Source organism: Aethalodelphis obliquidens, unplaced genomic scaffold (genome assembly GCF_003676395.1).
Source record: "Aethalodelphis obliquidens isolate GAN/ISIS:26980383/991018 unplaced genomic scaffold, ASM367639v1 scaffold28, whole genome shotgun sequence".
Classification (NCBI taxonomy): Eukaryota; Metazoa; Chordata; class Mammalia; order Artiodactyla; family Delphinidae; genus Aethalodelphis; species Aethalodelphis obliquidens.
The window spans coordinates 13,375,452-13,392,375 of record NW_020837972.1 but is presented as its reverse complement, the minus strand read 5'-3'; the positions used below and the strand labels follow the sequence as shown (position 1 = coordinate 13,392,375).

The 16,924-nt window shown below is 35.3% G+C and overlaps 1 protein-coding gene across 3 annotated transcripts in view; it reads left to right on the top strand.

The window, feature by feature from the left end:
- Positions 1 to 16,924, top strand: part of TAOK3 (TAO kinase 3) — a 188,071-nt gene that overhangs the window by 117,901 nt on the left and 53,246 nt on the right. For all 3 annotated transcript variants that reach the window (XM_027124717.1, XM_027124718.1, XM_027124719.1), the window contains 5 exons: positions 294 to 390; positions 2,799 to 2,912; positions 4,098 to 4,189; positions 15,173 to 15,266; positions 16,296 to 16,377. In XM_027124717.1, coding sequence (XP_026980518.1) covers positions 294 to 390; positions 2,799 to 2,912; positions 4,098 to 4,189; positions 15,173 to 15,266; positions 16,296 to 16,377 — 479 coding nt within the window. The remainder of the gene's footprint in view (positions 1 to 293; positions 391 to 2,798; positions 2,913 to 4,097; positions 4,190 to 15,172; positions 15,267 to 16,295; positions 16,378 to 16,924) is intronic.

The following is a 16,924-nucleotide window of genomic DNA, read 5'->3' as shown; positions in this document are numbered from 1 at the left end:
GGCTTTGACTTGCAACTGACAAGTAAATTAACAATTGTTGCAGTGATTATCAGGCTTTGTTTTATTTTATTTTGAAGGGGTTTGTTTGTTTTTATGCTTCAGTTTCCTGTTATCTGGTTATTTATTGTTATTCTATAGAAAATATATATCCTATGTATTTAGGTGAACGTGTTCCCAAATTGTCATTTAAGAAAAAGTATATAATTCAGCCTGCTATCGCTGTATAATATAATAAAAATAGGAATGAAACTGATCATCTATTCCTGGCTTTTTTTTTTTTTTTTTTTCCTCAGTTCATAAAAAACCACTTCAGGAAGTGGAGATCGCTGCCATTACTCACGGTGCCTTGCAGGGGCTAGCCTACCTACATTCTCATGCATTGATTCATAGGTAAGATTAGAGGCCAGTTACATTTTCATTTCAGTTACAGGACAGTCTGTTCAAGGAACCTTGAAAATTAGTGCATGCTCCAATTTTTAGGGTGCCTAAGAATTTATGGGAAGCAAATAGATTGCTGCTGCTTCTGGATGTAAAGAGTAAAGTTGCCTGGATTTAGTTCCTATCTCTTGGTCTCTCGCATATAACCACAAAGACTTATATCATCTCTGTTCTGTAGGTAACTATTCTCCAGGCATAGTGTTGCAGGGAAATTTGAAGAAGAGCCCAGCAACCTTTTGATACTGTCAAGAAAAAAAGGAAAGAAAATTAGCCTTCCTTGCATATTTTATTTCCTAGCTGAGTTCTTCTCCCTTTCCTGTTGCAAATAACAAATCAATCTCATGTAAATATATGCTGTTTTATCAATTTTACATTTTTTGCATTTCTTTAATCCATATAGATATTTAGGAAGGTATTATTGTCTTCATTTTGGTAGATGAAGAAACTGAGACTTAAAAAGATTTAAATAACTTGCCCATAGTTTCCTAGCATTTATGTAATAAAGATTGAAACTCAGATTTTCTAACTCCTAATCCAAGGCTTCCCTCTAAATTACATTTTCTTTATCACAGCCCCACTCTCCTCTTTCCAACCTACTTCCCATCACTAACTTCTTAACAAAGATGTTGTTACCAATTTTTCCTTCTCTCAGTAAAGAACTTCTAGTACTGTTACTTTAATGAATGGTGACCAAGTAGTGGAATATGAGGTAGGCATAAAGGACCTGAGATGGCTCAAAAACAGAAGAAAAAACATTTTACATTTACTAGGAAGAAATGAAACTATTAAGTCATAGGTTCCCCTTTTGCTTCTGTTTTAATCGTCCTAGAGTAGCCATCACAGTTACTGGTACATACCACAAAGCAGAACTCCCTCAAGATAGGCAGACCAAAATTCCTGCCATGAATTTGGCTTATTCATAAGGATGAAGAATGAACGTAACCATGTCTAATAAATATTGATAAAATTAATTTAACTGTAATTTACGGATTTGACAATTTTAAAGTATAGATATGTATAAACTTTAAAGTGTATATCTATCTATCTTTGGTATTAAGATGTCATTACTGAATGCCAACTTGTTTATGACAGTTTTGCCTGCTCCTGTTTTAAAGGTCAGTTCAGGTTTCTGTGCCTTTATTACCTCAATTTTCACATTAATTTAATGTTTTATTCTATACTACACTTTATCTTTTTTAATAGGTAAAAAGAGTTGAAAAGCCAGAAAGCTTTTAAAGAATGCTCTTTATTTAAAAATAAATTCAGATTCTTATTGTTTTGATTTAAAAGGCAAGCCAGGGTTAGTGAAAAGATATTTTCTGTTGTACGAGAAATAAATAATGCTTTTTTTAGTTCTCTCTTTTGATGCCTAATGTCTTCATGAGGAAAGAAACTGAATTTTCAAGGGAAGATTTTTGGAAAAGTTATTTTGGGAGCATTTGAACCTTTCATTTTCAACTTAACATGTTTTCCTCATTCCCTCTGCTTTATCTTTCCATTGCCCATCAACGTACAATTCTTAGTTCCTAGTACTCATTACACCTCATGACTTTTTTAAAGAAATAAGGAGTACGTCCACATCTTCTCATTCCAAATTTTCATACTGCAGATTAAATTTTTTTAAATCATGTTTTTTAAACTTTTTGCTGCATAAAATATCTAGTAGTTTTAGTAGTAACCACTTGAGATTCTTTGTAATAATACAATAGAAATGCAATTTCCTAACCCCTAATCCTTGTTTGTTTTGATCTTTCAGGGTCTTCTTTTTACTGTACAGTGTTATTTTTAAAATAACACCTTCTCTATAACATGTACTCTCAAATGCCTTAGAGTTGCAGTTACAATTAAAGGCAGAGAGAAAGGGTCACAGGCAAGAAAGAAAAGGTATGTGTGTAGTTGAGGTTTATTGGTAGGTAGTCGATACAGAGTCACTGAAGGTTTGTTTAGACTGACTCCAAAAATGTCATGAAATTTGGAAGAGAAAAAAAAAGGCAGTTACAGATGGTGCCAATTTTCCCCAGCACAAGCAATACTGTTGGTGACTGGATTCAGCAACTAATATGATTTTGTAAGTGTAGCAACTGAGTAGGTTTCCTTGTCGGCCATGTCTGCCTTTTTTCTCATTACATTCCCTCCCTCTAAAGAAAGCTCTACCTTTTAGAAATTACTATGACCTACCAGTAAGTACACCAAGGAATCTGGGCCCCCTTACAACATGCAGTAATCACTAAATCCCCTTCTGGCTATCTGAGCAAGGTTTTTTTTTTAATAAACTTTTTGTCTTATTAATTGCATGCTCTGACCTATTCCATAATCAAAATTGAAAAGTAATTTTCTAACCCTCTTATTTTTTCCTATAGGGATATTAAAGCAGGAAATATTCTTCTAACAGAGCCAGGTCAGGTGAAACTAGCTGATTTTGGATCTGCCTCAATGGCTTCTCCTGCCAACTCCTTCGTGGGCACACCTTACTGGTATGTGGAATTAAAAAACATGACATAGTTTTAAAATATGTGTATATAAACAAGATGGACTCATAGCACTGGTTTTGTTTGTTTGTTTGTTTGTTTTTGACAGTGTCTCACCGTGTGTCTCAAATGAGATTTCATTAGGAAGGATAGAAAACTCACTAGCAAAAAAGAAACCCTCAGACTTAGTATAAAATTTCCAGTGACTTTAAATTGTTCAAATAAGGTTGATGTCACTGTGTGTAAACTGAGTAGGATTATCAACTCACTGACCAAGCTCAGGTTTTAGACTTCATCTGAAGTTTCTTTTGAACTTTTCTCTTCAGGCAGAGTCTCTAGGTGAGAACAAGGTAGTTTCTTTAACCTTCTGTAGCCAATGAGCATAAATTTTACCTTTCAATGAAAGAAATCCAGATTCTTGTTTCTGTTGAATTCTCTGATACTTTACCTCACTTGTCATTCTGACTTAAAGTTTCACCCCATTCTATTCAAGACTCCTTTCCTTCCTTTCACAGATACATTGGAATTTCACTGTACCTTGGAGAATGAATTATACCTCTGGAAAATTACTTGCCTACTAAAAAAAATCAGCTATTTGAATATTTTTCCACTATCATCAAATAGTATCTATTAAGCAACTACTTACATACACTAATAGAGAACAAAGCATATTAAACTATATGGCCCTTACCCTCCTAATGAAAATCCATTACGGACAAACAAAATAATATCCATTATTATAGCCAGTTTATTTGTTTTTTAACTTGTAACATCTTTGAAATATCTGATTGTATTGCTTTATGTAATTGCATAAAGTATTCTTCATGTTGTTTAAAGTAGTTTATTTAAATGTTTCATACATATTAATCCTTTACCAATCTCTCTGAGGTAGCTAATAAAATTCTCTCCATATTATGGATGAGGAAACTGATATACAGAAAGGTTAAGTAACTTAGCCAAGACCAAAGGATAGTAAATGGTGGAACCATGATCTGGTGAAATATATTGTTTCATGTAAATCACTGAGTGTATTGTTTATATTTTGAATAGTGTTTTTTCAAATTATTTGTGTAAGAAAATTATAACTTTATCAGATAAAACTTAGAATATGCCCCAGCTATTTTATTGAATCACTTTATCAGGTGAATTTTTTTAATTTGCAACTTGAGTTTTGTACATTATGTTTGGCAGGATGGCTCCAGAGGTGATCTTAGCTATGGATGAAGGACAGTATGATGGAAAAGTTGATATTTGGTCACTTGGGATCACTTGTATTGAAATGGGTGAGTAAAGAGTTGTTTTCATTGTACTTTTGAGAATCACTCCGTATTATGATTGTTAATTCACTTATCCAGTGATTATTTAATGAGTTACTGCTATATATGTGCTAGGCAATGTGAATTTACTATATTTTTTCTATGCTTTGGTATAACATCATAAGATTGCTTTTCTCTGCTATATTAAGAAAAAGAGTTTTGAGCAGATATGGCAGCTAACAAATGTAAGAATATACAATAGTTAGAATTAATATTCGAAAAATATCCATTCTCCATAGCATGAGTGAGGATATATGTCCTTCATAGTAATATTCATTACTTAATTTACATTCCTATTTGTATAAGGGAAATCTGGAAAAGTAATAGCAGGCTTATCAAAGATTGGACTCTAAAAAGTAATAGCAAAAGTAATAGTAGGCTTATTAAAGATTGGACTCTAAAAACTGACATGGGACTTCCCTGATGGCTCAGTGGTTAAGAATCCACCTGCCAATTCAGGGGACACGGGTTCGAGCCCTGGTCTGGGAAGATCCCACATGCCACAGAGCAACTAAGCCCATGCACCACAACTACGGAGCCTGTGGTGTTAGAGCCCGCGAGCCACAGCTACTGAAGCCCGTGCTCCGCAACAAAGAGACGCCACCGCAGTGAGAAGCCCACGCACCGCAACGAAGAGTAGCCCTGCTCGCGGCTCTAAGCTCGCGCAGCAACGAAGACCCAACAGAGCCAAAACTAAAATGAATAAAAACTAACCTATATAGAGAGCAACCCCAGAGAAAACTTCATATTAGGGGATACCCCCAGCTTTAAAGTTGTCCTCCAAATATTGTTGCAATTATCTAAAATTGTCTAACATACCACAGAATCTCAATCCTCTGGTTGCATATTTTGAACTTTAGTATAACTTAAAGTTACCATTATCCATTGGTATACTGGTAATTTTAACCAATGACCCCCCTGGTGGGCGAGGGGAAGCATTTTGTAGCATTTGCCAAATTCTGTGGTGTAAGTATCCCCACCATAGCCAATTTCACGTTATCAGTTTGAATCACTAAGTGTGGAGTTGGAGAAAGGTATGCACAGCTAACCTTCGAAAGCCAGTGTGAGCTGGCTCCAGCACAACAGTGCCTTTATTTAGATTTTTTATTTAAAATTTATATAAATATGTCTAGTTTTTTAACAATCCATTTAAAAAATTTCTTTGTCGAGCTTTAAAATTTGTTTAATTTCTTCTATGTTGTTTAATATAGGGTTTTTTTGTTTAATTTCTTCTATATTGTTATCCAAATTTGTCCTAAGGATTTCTAAGTTCAGTTTGATTCTCAGAGTATAGTTTTCTCTTTCCCTAAAATGTTTGGCCTACAGAGATGACTTGGGATATGTTTGTATTGCATTTCCAGTTGCTTCATTGACCTCTTCCAACAAAGAAACATATGATAAAGATACACAATTTGTCTTTTTTTTTTAATACTAAAGAGATGTTAGTGAAGAAAAAAAAAATTCAAGGAGGAAACAGAATATTTACTTAATTTTTTAAAATAAGTAACATTCATGTGTTTTGTAAATCAAAAAATATAAAAAGATAGGCAGTGAAAGGACTTCTTCTACCCCTGGCCCTATTCATACAATTCCTTCCCCACCCCTGTGAACACACACAGGGAACCTCTGTTATTAATTTCCTGTATATCCTTCCAGAGTTTCTTTACAAATATGTATATTTTTATATATGTGTATATATGTATTTATTTATTGTGTGTGTGTGTGTGTGTATTTATAATATATAACCTTCCATATCCGTGCCTTCCATATCCATGGATTCAACCAACTGCACATCAAAAATATTTGGGAAAAAAAAAATTCTGGAAAGTTCCGCAAAGCAAAACTTGCATTTGCCATTCTTTGGGCAGCTATTTACATTGTATTTACAACTATTTACATGACATTTACATTGTATCAGGTATTATAAGTAATCTAGAGGTGATTATATGGGAGGATATGATTAGGTTATATGCAAAAACTATGGCATTTTATATAAGGGACTTAAGCATCCACAAATATTGTATTCTGGGGCAGGCTGGGGCAGTCCTGGAACCAGTCCCCAACAGTTACTGAGGGACGACTCTAGAAATATGTATATATGCTTACTATATTCCCTTTTACTCCTAAATTAACATACACAATTGGTTCTATACTTCGATTTTTCACTTAATACCATCTTGGATCACTGTTTTATATTAGTAACTTAGACACTTTTTCATTTTTTACTGGCATTATGTTATTCCATTATATGGATATACCATGGTTTATTTGACTGGTCCTCTATTAATGGATATTGAGGTGGTAGATTTCTTTTTTAGTTTCTGATATTGTGTTATTCTCTGTTTCATACGGAACAAATTCATCTTATTAACACTGATTTCGGGGGGCACTCCGCAGAAATATTCACATACTTTTAAAAGGATTCATGACAAACTTCCAGAAATATTTTGTAGAATTTGACAAGGTAGCCCTAAAATTCATAGAGCCAAAACCAGTCAAGACAATTCTGAAGAAACAGAATTTGGACAGAAGAGTCACTATACCACAGTCCAAACCATAATAATTAAATCAGTATGGTCAATAGAACAGACTAGAATGCCTAGAAACAGACTCATCTATAAGTCAGATTTTGGTATAAGACAAAAAAGACATTAAAGATCAGTGGTGAAAGGATGGCCTCTTTGATTAATAATATGAGACAATTTGTTAATTATATGATAAAAGCCAAAATTAAATTTCTAGCAAATGCCATACACAAAAATAAATTCCAGATTTTAGTTAAATACTCAAAAGTAAAATTTTAAAACTTTTAGGAAAAGATCCTTTATGCCTCAGTTTCCTTACCTATAATATAGAGATAACAATCCCATGAAGTAAGTGCTATTATAATGAAGATTAAAGAATTAATGAATATAAAGTACTTAAAACCTGGCCTGGCATGTAATAAGCACTATGTAAGTATAATTAATATTATATTATTCTAGGAGTATACCTTTATGGGTATAGGGAAGAATTTTTCTAAACAATATTTAAAAAATAATGACATATGATAACTATTAGTACTTTAAAATATAAAGCTATATAAAACACAAAAATTAAAAGGTAAGCATAGACTGATAGAAAGTAGTTGAAACATATCTACCCAACAGAGTATTGGCCCAGAATTTATAAAGAACTCTCACAATTTCTTTACCAAAAAGAAAAAGATAAATAGCCAGTAGAAAAATGGGCATGAATATGATCAAGCGATTAACATTGAAAAGAAGACCTAAATGGACAACAAGCATCAGAAGATACTCTGCATCATTAGTAATCAGGGAAATGCAAGTTAAAACTATTTCACGTCAGACTGGTAAATTTTTTTTTAAGTCGAAAGTTAATAAATTTGGAGAAGCTGCTAAAGAAACAGGAACTCTCATACACTATTGATAAGAATGTAAATTGGTATAAACATTTTGGAGGGCAAGTTGGCAGCATCTGGTAATAGGGATGTCAATTGGTATAACCACTTTGAAGGGCAAGTTGGCAGCATCTGGTAATAGGAATGTCAGTTGGTATAACCACTTTGAAGGGCAAGTTGGGAGCATCTGGTAAGGATGATGAGGAGGAGTGTCAGTGACTCAACATTTCACTTCTAAGTATACACTTTAGAAATTTTATGCACGTACACTGGAACATGTGTGAGGCTGCAACCTTGTTTGTAGAAGCAAGAAATGGTGGAAACAACCAAATTCTTATGATGAGCTGGATCTACATGTATCATCATGGATAAATCTCAAATCATAACATTGAATAGTTAATGAACAAAGTCACTGAAGTTTAGGTACAGTACGATGCCAATTACGAAAGCTTTATAAACAATTTTATATATTATTTATGAGCATATATATACTAATAAAACATAACATAGATGTAAGAGATACCATCTCAGAATAGTAAACTCTGGAGGGCAGAAGAGGAATAGTTATATCTCACTTTTTTTTTAGAAGAAAATATCTGAAACAAATATGACAAAATGATGTTAAATCTAAGCAGTAGGTGTCTGTTATTATACTATGCAAATTTTTATGTATTTCAAATATCAAATTAACTTTTTTAAAATTAGAAATAAATGTACATTCCTTTGGTTTGAAAAAAAAAAGAAACTATTCTCTGTGTAGCATGGAGTTAGCAATTAGACACCCTGGATTTGAATCTCGGCTTTACCAGCACTTAGCTGGCAGGACAGTTATGTGTGGCTGCATATAACACCAGCAGGCATTCTCATAGTCTAGGATGTGAATGACACCTTCTGGGGTTGTGTAACGCGTTGATTCTGACGATGAGACCTTGGACAATTTTCTAAACTTCCCTAAGCCTCAGTTTTCTCATCTAAATGAAAATAATACATATAGCATAGGTATTGTCAGACTTCAATGAGATAACATATGTAAAGTGTTTAACATAGTGCTTGGCATATATCAATGCTCAAAACAGCTGACTGCATTCATATGTAGGATTATTCCTATTTTTGTCATTTATATTCTAAAGTGAACCAAAATTTTACTTGTAACACTGCAACTGTAATAGCAACTCCTCAGTTACAACACTTTAAAGGGATGTCCCTGGAGTTGAACCTTACAACTAATTAGTGCCCACCCATTGTCTCAGCAAGATTTTTTCTTACCGAAATTTTTCTAAAATATAACATGGATTCTGCCCTTCCCAACCTAATTAAATAGAGCAAACAACACACGCCCTTTCATGATGATTCAGCATTGTCATCACATCAGTTTTTGTACTATGTAGATGTAGTAATGACTGGAGTTTCAAACAGCAGTCGACATTGGTAAAATAGGTGCAGATCCCAGGAGGTACCTTAGTATTTCCTCTCTTGAGACGGGAGAGGAAATGTGCTTAATTTCTGATTTTATCATTTTATAAAAAGGAATTGAAATATATATAACAACATGCTCTCTATATCAGCCTAACTTTGATTGCCTTTTATAAAATGATTTACTGAATCAAAGAACAGAGTAGCCTTCTCCCAAATTGTCTTATCCTCCACAACAGCTAGTCCTTCAAATTGATAGATGATAGTATTAAGTTATGCCTAAGAGCACAGACTATAGTCAGATAAACTTGAGTACTAATTCCAGCTCTGCCATTTTTTAGTTGTATGACTTTGGTCAAGTTATTTTAACTGTCTATGAAATTTGCATAATAAGATCCCCTACCTTATGGGGATTGTCTGGATTAAATGAAAATGTGGACATAAAGTGCTTATTATTACATCTGGTATATAGTATGTGTTCAGTAAATGTTAGGCATCATCAGCACAATCCTAGTATATATCATATCTTATCAAATTTTTAATTTACATTTTAACATCTCTTTAAACTGGGAGGTATTTTACAGGCAACAGCATTTTATGATCATAATTGGCAGCATTTTGTTCTGAGTTATACATAAAATAGTGGTACATCTTAAATTGCGATGCATCTTGTTGTCAATGACATCTTAGATTCACAGAAAGATGGTAGTACATACTCAGTTAATATTCATAAAATAAAATTGTTACCAAGGACATTTAAATTCTCGGCAATTATTCAAACTTTATTATACTGGAAATGTAATAAACCATACAAGTACCTCTTTGACAGCTTTACTATACATCTCTATTTCCTTGGCATTAATCTTGTTAATGAACACATAAAAGAAGGGTATTTTTTTTTACATGAAAGATGATTAAACTGCTGCATATATAAACCTAAGCAATGATTTTTCTAAGTTTTCTGTATGTTTCAGGTTTAATGAAATTCCAGGTACAGACAGTATACTTTAAATTTTACTTTTAATGTTGAAATTACAGTGAAAGTTGTGGATAGTGCCTGAATAATGTGTTGTCCCCTTTCCTTATGATATCTCTTCTATGACAGTGTATATATATATTTTAAACATCTTTATTGGAGTATAATTGCTTTACAATGGTGTGTTAGTTTCTGCTTTATAATAAAGTGACTTAGTTATACATATACATATGTTCCCATATCTCTTCCCTCTTGCGTCTCCCTCCCTCCCACCCTCCCTATCCCACCCCTCTAGGTGTCACAAAGCACCGAGCTGATCTCCCTGTGCTCTGCAGCTGCTTCCCACTAGCTATCTGTTTTACATTTGGTAGTGTATATATGTCCATGCCACTCTCTCACTTCATCCCAGCTTACCCTTCCCCCTCCCCGTGTCCTCAAGTCCATTCTCTCCGTCTGCATCTCTATTCCAGTCCTGCCTCTAGGTTCTTCAGAACCTTTTTTTTTTTTCTTTTTTAGATTCCATATATATGTTATAACAGTGTATGTTTTTTAAAAGCCCCTAATCTGTACATTGAATCACTGAGGTGTCATTAGAAAGCAGGAAGATGATAATGCTGCTGGCACTCTCTCTCTTTCCTGGATCAAACTCCAAGGTCCCTAAGCCTTTAAACCTGCTTTACAAATTATCTTTTGATAAATTGATCTTCCGCTGAAAAACCTAGGTAAATTCATGCATCCTTGGAAGCTTCTTGGACATTGAAATTGTCCAGTCACCAGATATTTTATTTTTTGAGATTATTTCAAGAGGAGTTAATTTGACACTCTTCTGTTTAAGCTATAGACCCTTAGTTCACCAGCACAGACCATGGTAGAAGCTGGCAAATGGTTCATCAGCATGACAGGGAATTGACTGTGTTCAGAAATGCATTCTCCAAGGGAAAAAAAGAAAAAAACATAAATGTTGTTTCATAGTTCCTCTGCCTGGAATTTTCTTCTTCCACATTATTATTGCCACTCACTGTTTGTGTTAATAAATGAATGTAGTGATGGCTGTTGAGGCGACAGGGGTATATTTAGTCTTATAAAGCTTCTTCTTCCTTTTTTTTTTTCATATTGAAATACCAGTACTATCTATTATAAAATGCACAGAATAATTGAAGAGGCACTGAGGTCTAGTGAAAACACAAGTCTTGGAGTCTTACATGACTGGGTTGAAATCCCAATTTAGCCACTTACTGTGTGGCTTGGTTTCATTATTTAGACTAGCTTACCCCAGTTCCTTCTGTTGGGAAATTGAAGTAATAGTGCTTATCTTGACAAGCTGTTTTGAGAATTACGAATAACATACCATATGTAACATACCTAAAGTGAATGCCTGACATGTAATAGGAACTCAGTAAGTGGTAGCAATTATTATTATCATTAATTATTACGGTTGTCAACCATATTTGTTCATAAGAAATCTGCCTTTTCATGAAGTGTTTATCCAAAGATGGGGTACTCTCTGATCTTCTTTATTAAAATAAAGCTCAGTCTAGGTGCTCTAATTTAGCATGAGCTTTGCCAAGCAGAGCAGTGTCCAAAGGTTTCTCTGAACCTTGATCTCATAAAACATACATGGAGCATTCAGAAAAAACTTGATCATTATCTTTAAATTAAATAAATCACTGGTTTTTTTCTTTTAATTAATTCAGCTTTTTTATGCTTTCACCTTTTTCCTTTCTTTGGAGGTAAAATGGCTTACATATCACAAGGTAGCTTCAAAGCACTTCCGGTTCCTGTTCTGTTGCTTATCTAGAAGCTTCTATGCAGACTATTATATTCTACAGTAAAGGCTGACAAGCTTTCAGCTAAGGACCAGATAATAAGTGCTTTAGTCCTTTTAAGTCATATAATCTGTCATGACTACTCAACCCTGCTGTTGTAGCATGAAAGCAGCCATAGACAACACATTAATGAATGGACATGGCTGTGTTCCAATAAAACTTTACAAAAACAGGCTTCTAGGTGAATCTGACCCACAGGCCATAGTTTCCCAGCCCTTGCTCCATAGTATGCTGACTTAGCAATGAACCCTGTCACTATGGCTCAGAAGATTTATGTAGTACATCTAGCAAAGGACTTGAACATAGGTGAGGCCACCTGAAACTGATATTTAGCTAATGCTTCTCAGACCGTAGAGCTGTGTACTATATTTGGAATGCCTTTTTTCATGTGATTCTCTACTAGAGCTATTCCACCCATAGTGTGGCTGGCTGTCTTCCTGTCTTGTTCACAACAGGGTATCTGCCACTCACAGACCTCACATTCCTGCTCCAAATCCGCTACTGCCTTTCTTATTACTGTTGAATTGGGTTTTGTTGTTTTTGTTCCTTCATCCTCCCCTTTCTAAATTTCTGTTTTCTTCTTTCTTTAGCTCCCCTTCCCTGCTCTTTCTCCTGTGCAATTTCGTGTTCTTCTAAGCAGCTCGAATTGTATACCTTTTGCCAATGAGTGGGAGGGTTCCTATCCTTCTAATAGTGAGTGAAGCCATCACATAGTATCTTGATGTAAGCCCCAAGACTTAGTCACTCCTCAGTCATTTTTGTGACTTCTTGCTGCACAAAGATTCTTTGTTTGTTGACAGATTTTCTTCCTTGCCTTAATTTGCCTTACCTTCATTTACTTATCTAATAGGTATTTTGGGGCCACCCGAAATATATACCAGGTGTTGTGCTCAGCAGTGGGAATGCAAAGATGAGCATAATAGACATTGTTCCTCATGAAGTTTAGTAAACAGAACATACATTAAGTAAAGAATTACGTAAATAATTAGTTATGGTTGTGATAGGTGGTAGAAAGTTAAAATATAATTTGCAATGACAGAATCTAATGGGACACCTATTCTTGAGAGGTCAGAGAAGGCTTCCCTGAGGAAATGATTGTAAGCATATAATAAGCCTTGAATAAATATTTATTAAATTAATGCAGAAATGCAACTATATTTAAGGTGAAACCTGAAGGATTGGGAAGAATTAACCAGGTAAAGTTTAGGCAACAAAAGTGAGAGGGGAGTCCAGACAGAGAAAGCAACATGTGAACCAACCTGAGCTTGGTTCTTTCAGTGAAGCAACAGATGCATGAGAAGAGGGGGGAAACACTGATTCTCAAAATGAAGTGCTGGAGGTAGCCAGGGTCATGTTAGGAAAGACCAGGAGACTATGTTTAAAGCTCTAGATTTTGTCCTAAAAATCATGGGAATCCATTGATGGTAACATGATGAGTTCCTACTTCCACATGGTTCCAATATTTGAAGTTGTCAGAAGGCCATGCTCTAGAAACTTTCTAGAATCTACCTCCTGATAAATAAAATAAACCTGAGCCTTTTTTTTTCATCTTATACATTTGAAACAGGTATAAAATCCCTTTGTCCACACTGCAGCTTTCAAATTTCCACTTGTTAACAGTTCATGTCCCTATAATAGTGGTATCCATTTGGTGAGTGTAAAGTATCCTGTTGAGAAGTTAATAAACAATATTTGTGGAATCAGAGACTGTCACATTTCAAAAGTATCAGAGATCATTTAGTCAAGACTATGAGGGGCCCCTCCAGAGTATCACTGATAAATAAGTATAGTTGCCTTCTGCTGGAACTCTGCTAATAGCTTAAAGTTCACTGCTATCAACATTATTCATTGTGGGTTTTGGGGGGGGTTGGTTTTTCTTTGCTTTAGCACTCTGGCTTTTCACCAGTTCTTCCTTCTATGAGTAAAAATGTCTTCCCTGTTACTTTTTGTTCCCTGCCGTTAGTTCTTGTTATGTTTCTTAGAATTGCATAGAATAAGCTGAATTCACCTTTTTTTTTCTTTTTTTTGGCGGTATGCGGGCCCCCCCCACCGCTGCGGCCCCTCCCGTCGCGGAGCGCAGGCTCTGGACGCGAAGGCCCAGCGGCCATGGCCCACGGGGCCAGCCGCTCCGCGGCATGCGGGATCCTCCCAGACCGGGCGGGGTGGGGGGGGGGGGGGGCTGGCGGCACGAACCCGCGTCCCCTGCATCGGCAGGTGGACTCCCAACCACTGCGCCACCAGGGAAGCCCTGAATTCACCTTTTTAAAAGTGGTTAAGAGGAGAATCTTTACTTAAAAACCAAGGTGCTCTGATGAAACCTGAGATCACATTATGAATTTTAAAGTGGTACTATATAAAGAATCCATTAGGATAAACACAGTAGAATGAGATAGTGATTTATCTTCTGTGACATAATAACTAATAAATAGCATAAAATTAACTGTACTCAGAACTAGAACCTTATTTCTTTGGTCAACGAATGGAGCACCTAATATTTGAATAATATCTTATTACATATGCCAGAGAATAAATAAAAGAATAAGAGTATTAGGGTTATATATAAGATCTTGCTCTTAGAGCTTATGATTTCTTTTGAGAGAAAAGATTTGTATGTTTATATAAATGCAATAGGAGAGCACATGCCAAGTGAGCAGTCTACTAAAAGACAGCAATAGAAATTACAAACATGAGATCATGGTGGGCTGGGATGGAGTAGATCTTCTACTAAGAAGTATCTGATTCACTGAGTTTCTTCTTAGAAGGGGATGGACAAGACCTTGCTTACATTTATCCTCCTTTTCCTACCTCCTTTTTACCCTCTACCCTGACTTGTACCAGTTCATTGGCCTGGGTGTGCCTTCAAATGGTGTTTATTGAATTGAATTACTTTACCTCCCATACTGTGTTAGTAATGTTTAAGATGTTCCATTCCATCATTATCCCTTTTTTTCATTCTACTTCTCTGCTTTCTGAATTTTTTTCAATGAATACATATTTTTTATTTTAACTAAAACACACACACACGAAGATGTTCATACCTATTGTGGGAAAACAAAGTCCAGCCTTTTGAAGATACATGTGAAAAATAAGAAAACTTTTTTTTACTCTCTTGAAGTGGGTTCTGTTAGGAGCTTTTCCAGTGTACTTTAAGATGACCAGTAGCTTCTTCTAAATGGCTATCCTGAGCGACCTTAGAGATTAAAATAAGTGGATTATGTGGCATGAGGATAATAACGAGCTATTGATTTAGTGGCACAGCTTTGCTCATAGTTCCTTATTTCTCCATCTGCCTGATGCCTTGCAAGAACTGCTTTATCGTGTTTCTTTTCTTTCAGCGGAACGGAAGCCCCCTCTTTTCAACATGAATGCAATGAGTGCCTTATATCACATTGCCCAGAACGACTCCCCCACATTACAGTCTAAGGAATGGTAAGACTGAGCTGTTGCTTTAAATTTCTAAGAGAAATCACCATATGTATTTGGCACCTTCATTAAGTTACACTTTAAATATCTGACCTAGAAAGCATTTCATTCCTTCATTGTATGTTGTGATAACTGACACTGATGCTTTATAAGCCTGAACTTTCTACACACACACACACACACACACACACACACACACACACACACACACTATATTTCTACCCTCACTATGGCTTCTACTGTGTTCTTAATGTGTGTAGGAATTGAAATTCTACTAGGTACATGCCCTGCTACCTTCCTAACCAGTCTAGTCTCTTAAGTCATGATGGTTTTGTATTGATCACCTCAGTCTTATCACTTCCTAGCAAGGATAAAGTATCCACTCTGATATCATTATTTTTCTAGTTGTCATTTTTTTTTTTACTGTATGTGTATTTAAATGTGTTGAGACAGAACATATACTATCTATTCAGAAGATATATTGTTCCTTGCTGAAAATTATGACATTTTGCTAACTATTGGGGCCACAGAGTTATAGAAAAAGGGCGATGTCAAAGAAGAGTAGACAAAATGGAATTTTCAAGAGAGAAAGTGTTTTCATCCAGAAAGCATATTCCTAGGTTCTCTGTCCCTTATGCTTCAAGTTTTACTACCTGGTTATAGGTTGTGGGTAATGGAAGAGTTACCAATTGGTCATGAAGAATATAGACTTAAGACTTATGAGAGTTGTTATCTTTGGAGAGAAAAATGTACATAAAACCGTTGTATATAAATATAGTATTTTTCATTCTATGATATAACGATTTGACCTTGCTTATATGTTGACTAACTTGAAACTGTCCACATTCATTATCCAAAAGAATTAATTTTAGATACCTTAAACTTGAAAATGGTTCAGTTCTCCTGACATTCCAAAGTATTTTAATAAAAATCTCCTAAAATATAAAAATTTCCCTTGGATGAAAATTATTTAAAGTGATCAGTATGTTCTACAGACCCTGATTTTATTTTCTTTCAATGTATTTGCACACACAGGACAGACTCCTTTAGGAGATTTGTTGATTACTGCTTGCAGAAAATGCCTCAGGAAAGGCCAACATCAGTGGAACTATTACGGGTAATTTTTCAAGTTTATATTTGAGTAGGGGGATTTAAAGTCATGTTGTAGTGGAATATAGTAAATCATTCCCATGGCAGCTCATCATGACAAACTGGATTAGAATATACTGCCTTGTCATTTATCCAGAGATAGTAGCTAGGCATAGAAGTAGCAAGATATGTGCTATATGTTCCCCGCAGAAAGTTTTTCCCCCATCTTTTCCCCTTTTCTTTTTTCTCCCCCTTCTTTTTGCCTTGTGACAAAGAATATTTCTCCTTGCTTTGGTCATCGTTGTGATGTTCCTGTGACTGATATCTGCATGAACTTTAATGCAGTGTTTTCAGGACAGAGACTGCCAGTGGTTCGAATACCAACTCTGGGATTTCAGTTAGGTTGTTGTCAAATCATCAGGCAATGAAGATATGTGATAAACATATAAAACAGACATTTTCATAGCATTGCATCACACATGTTAACTGCATTCATCTGACTTAAACATAGCATTTTTGGGCTTCTCTGGTGGCACAGTGGTTGAGAGTCCGCCTGCCGATGCAGGGGACACGGG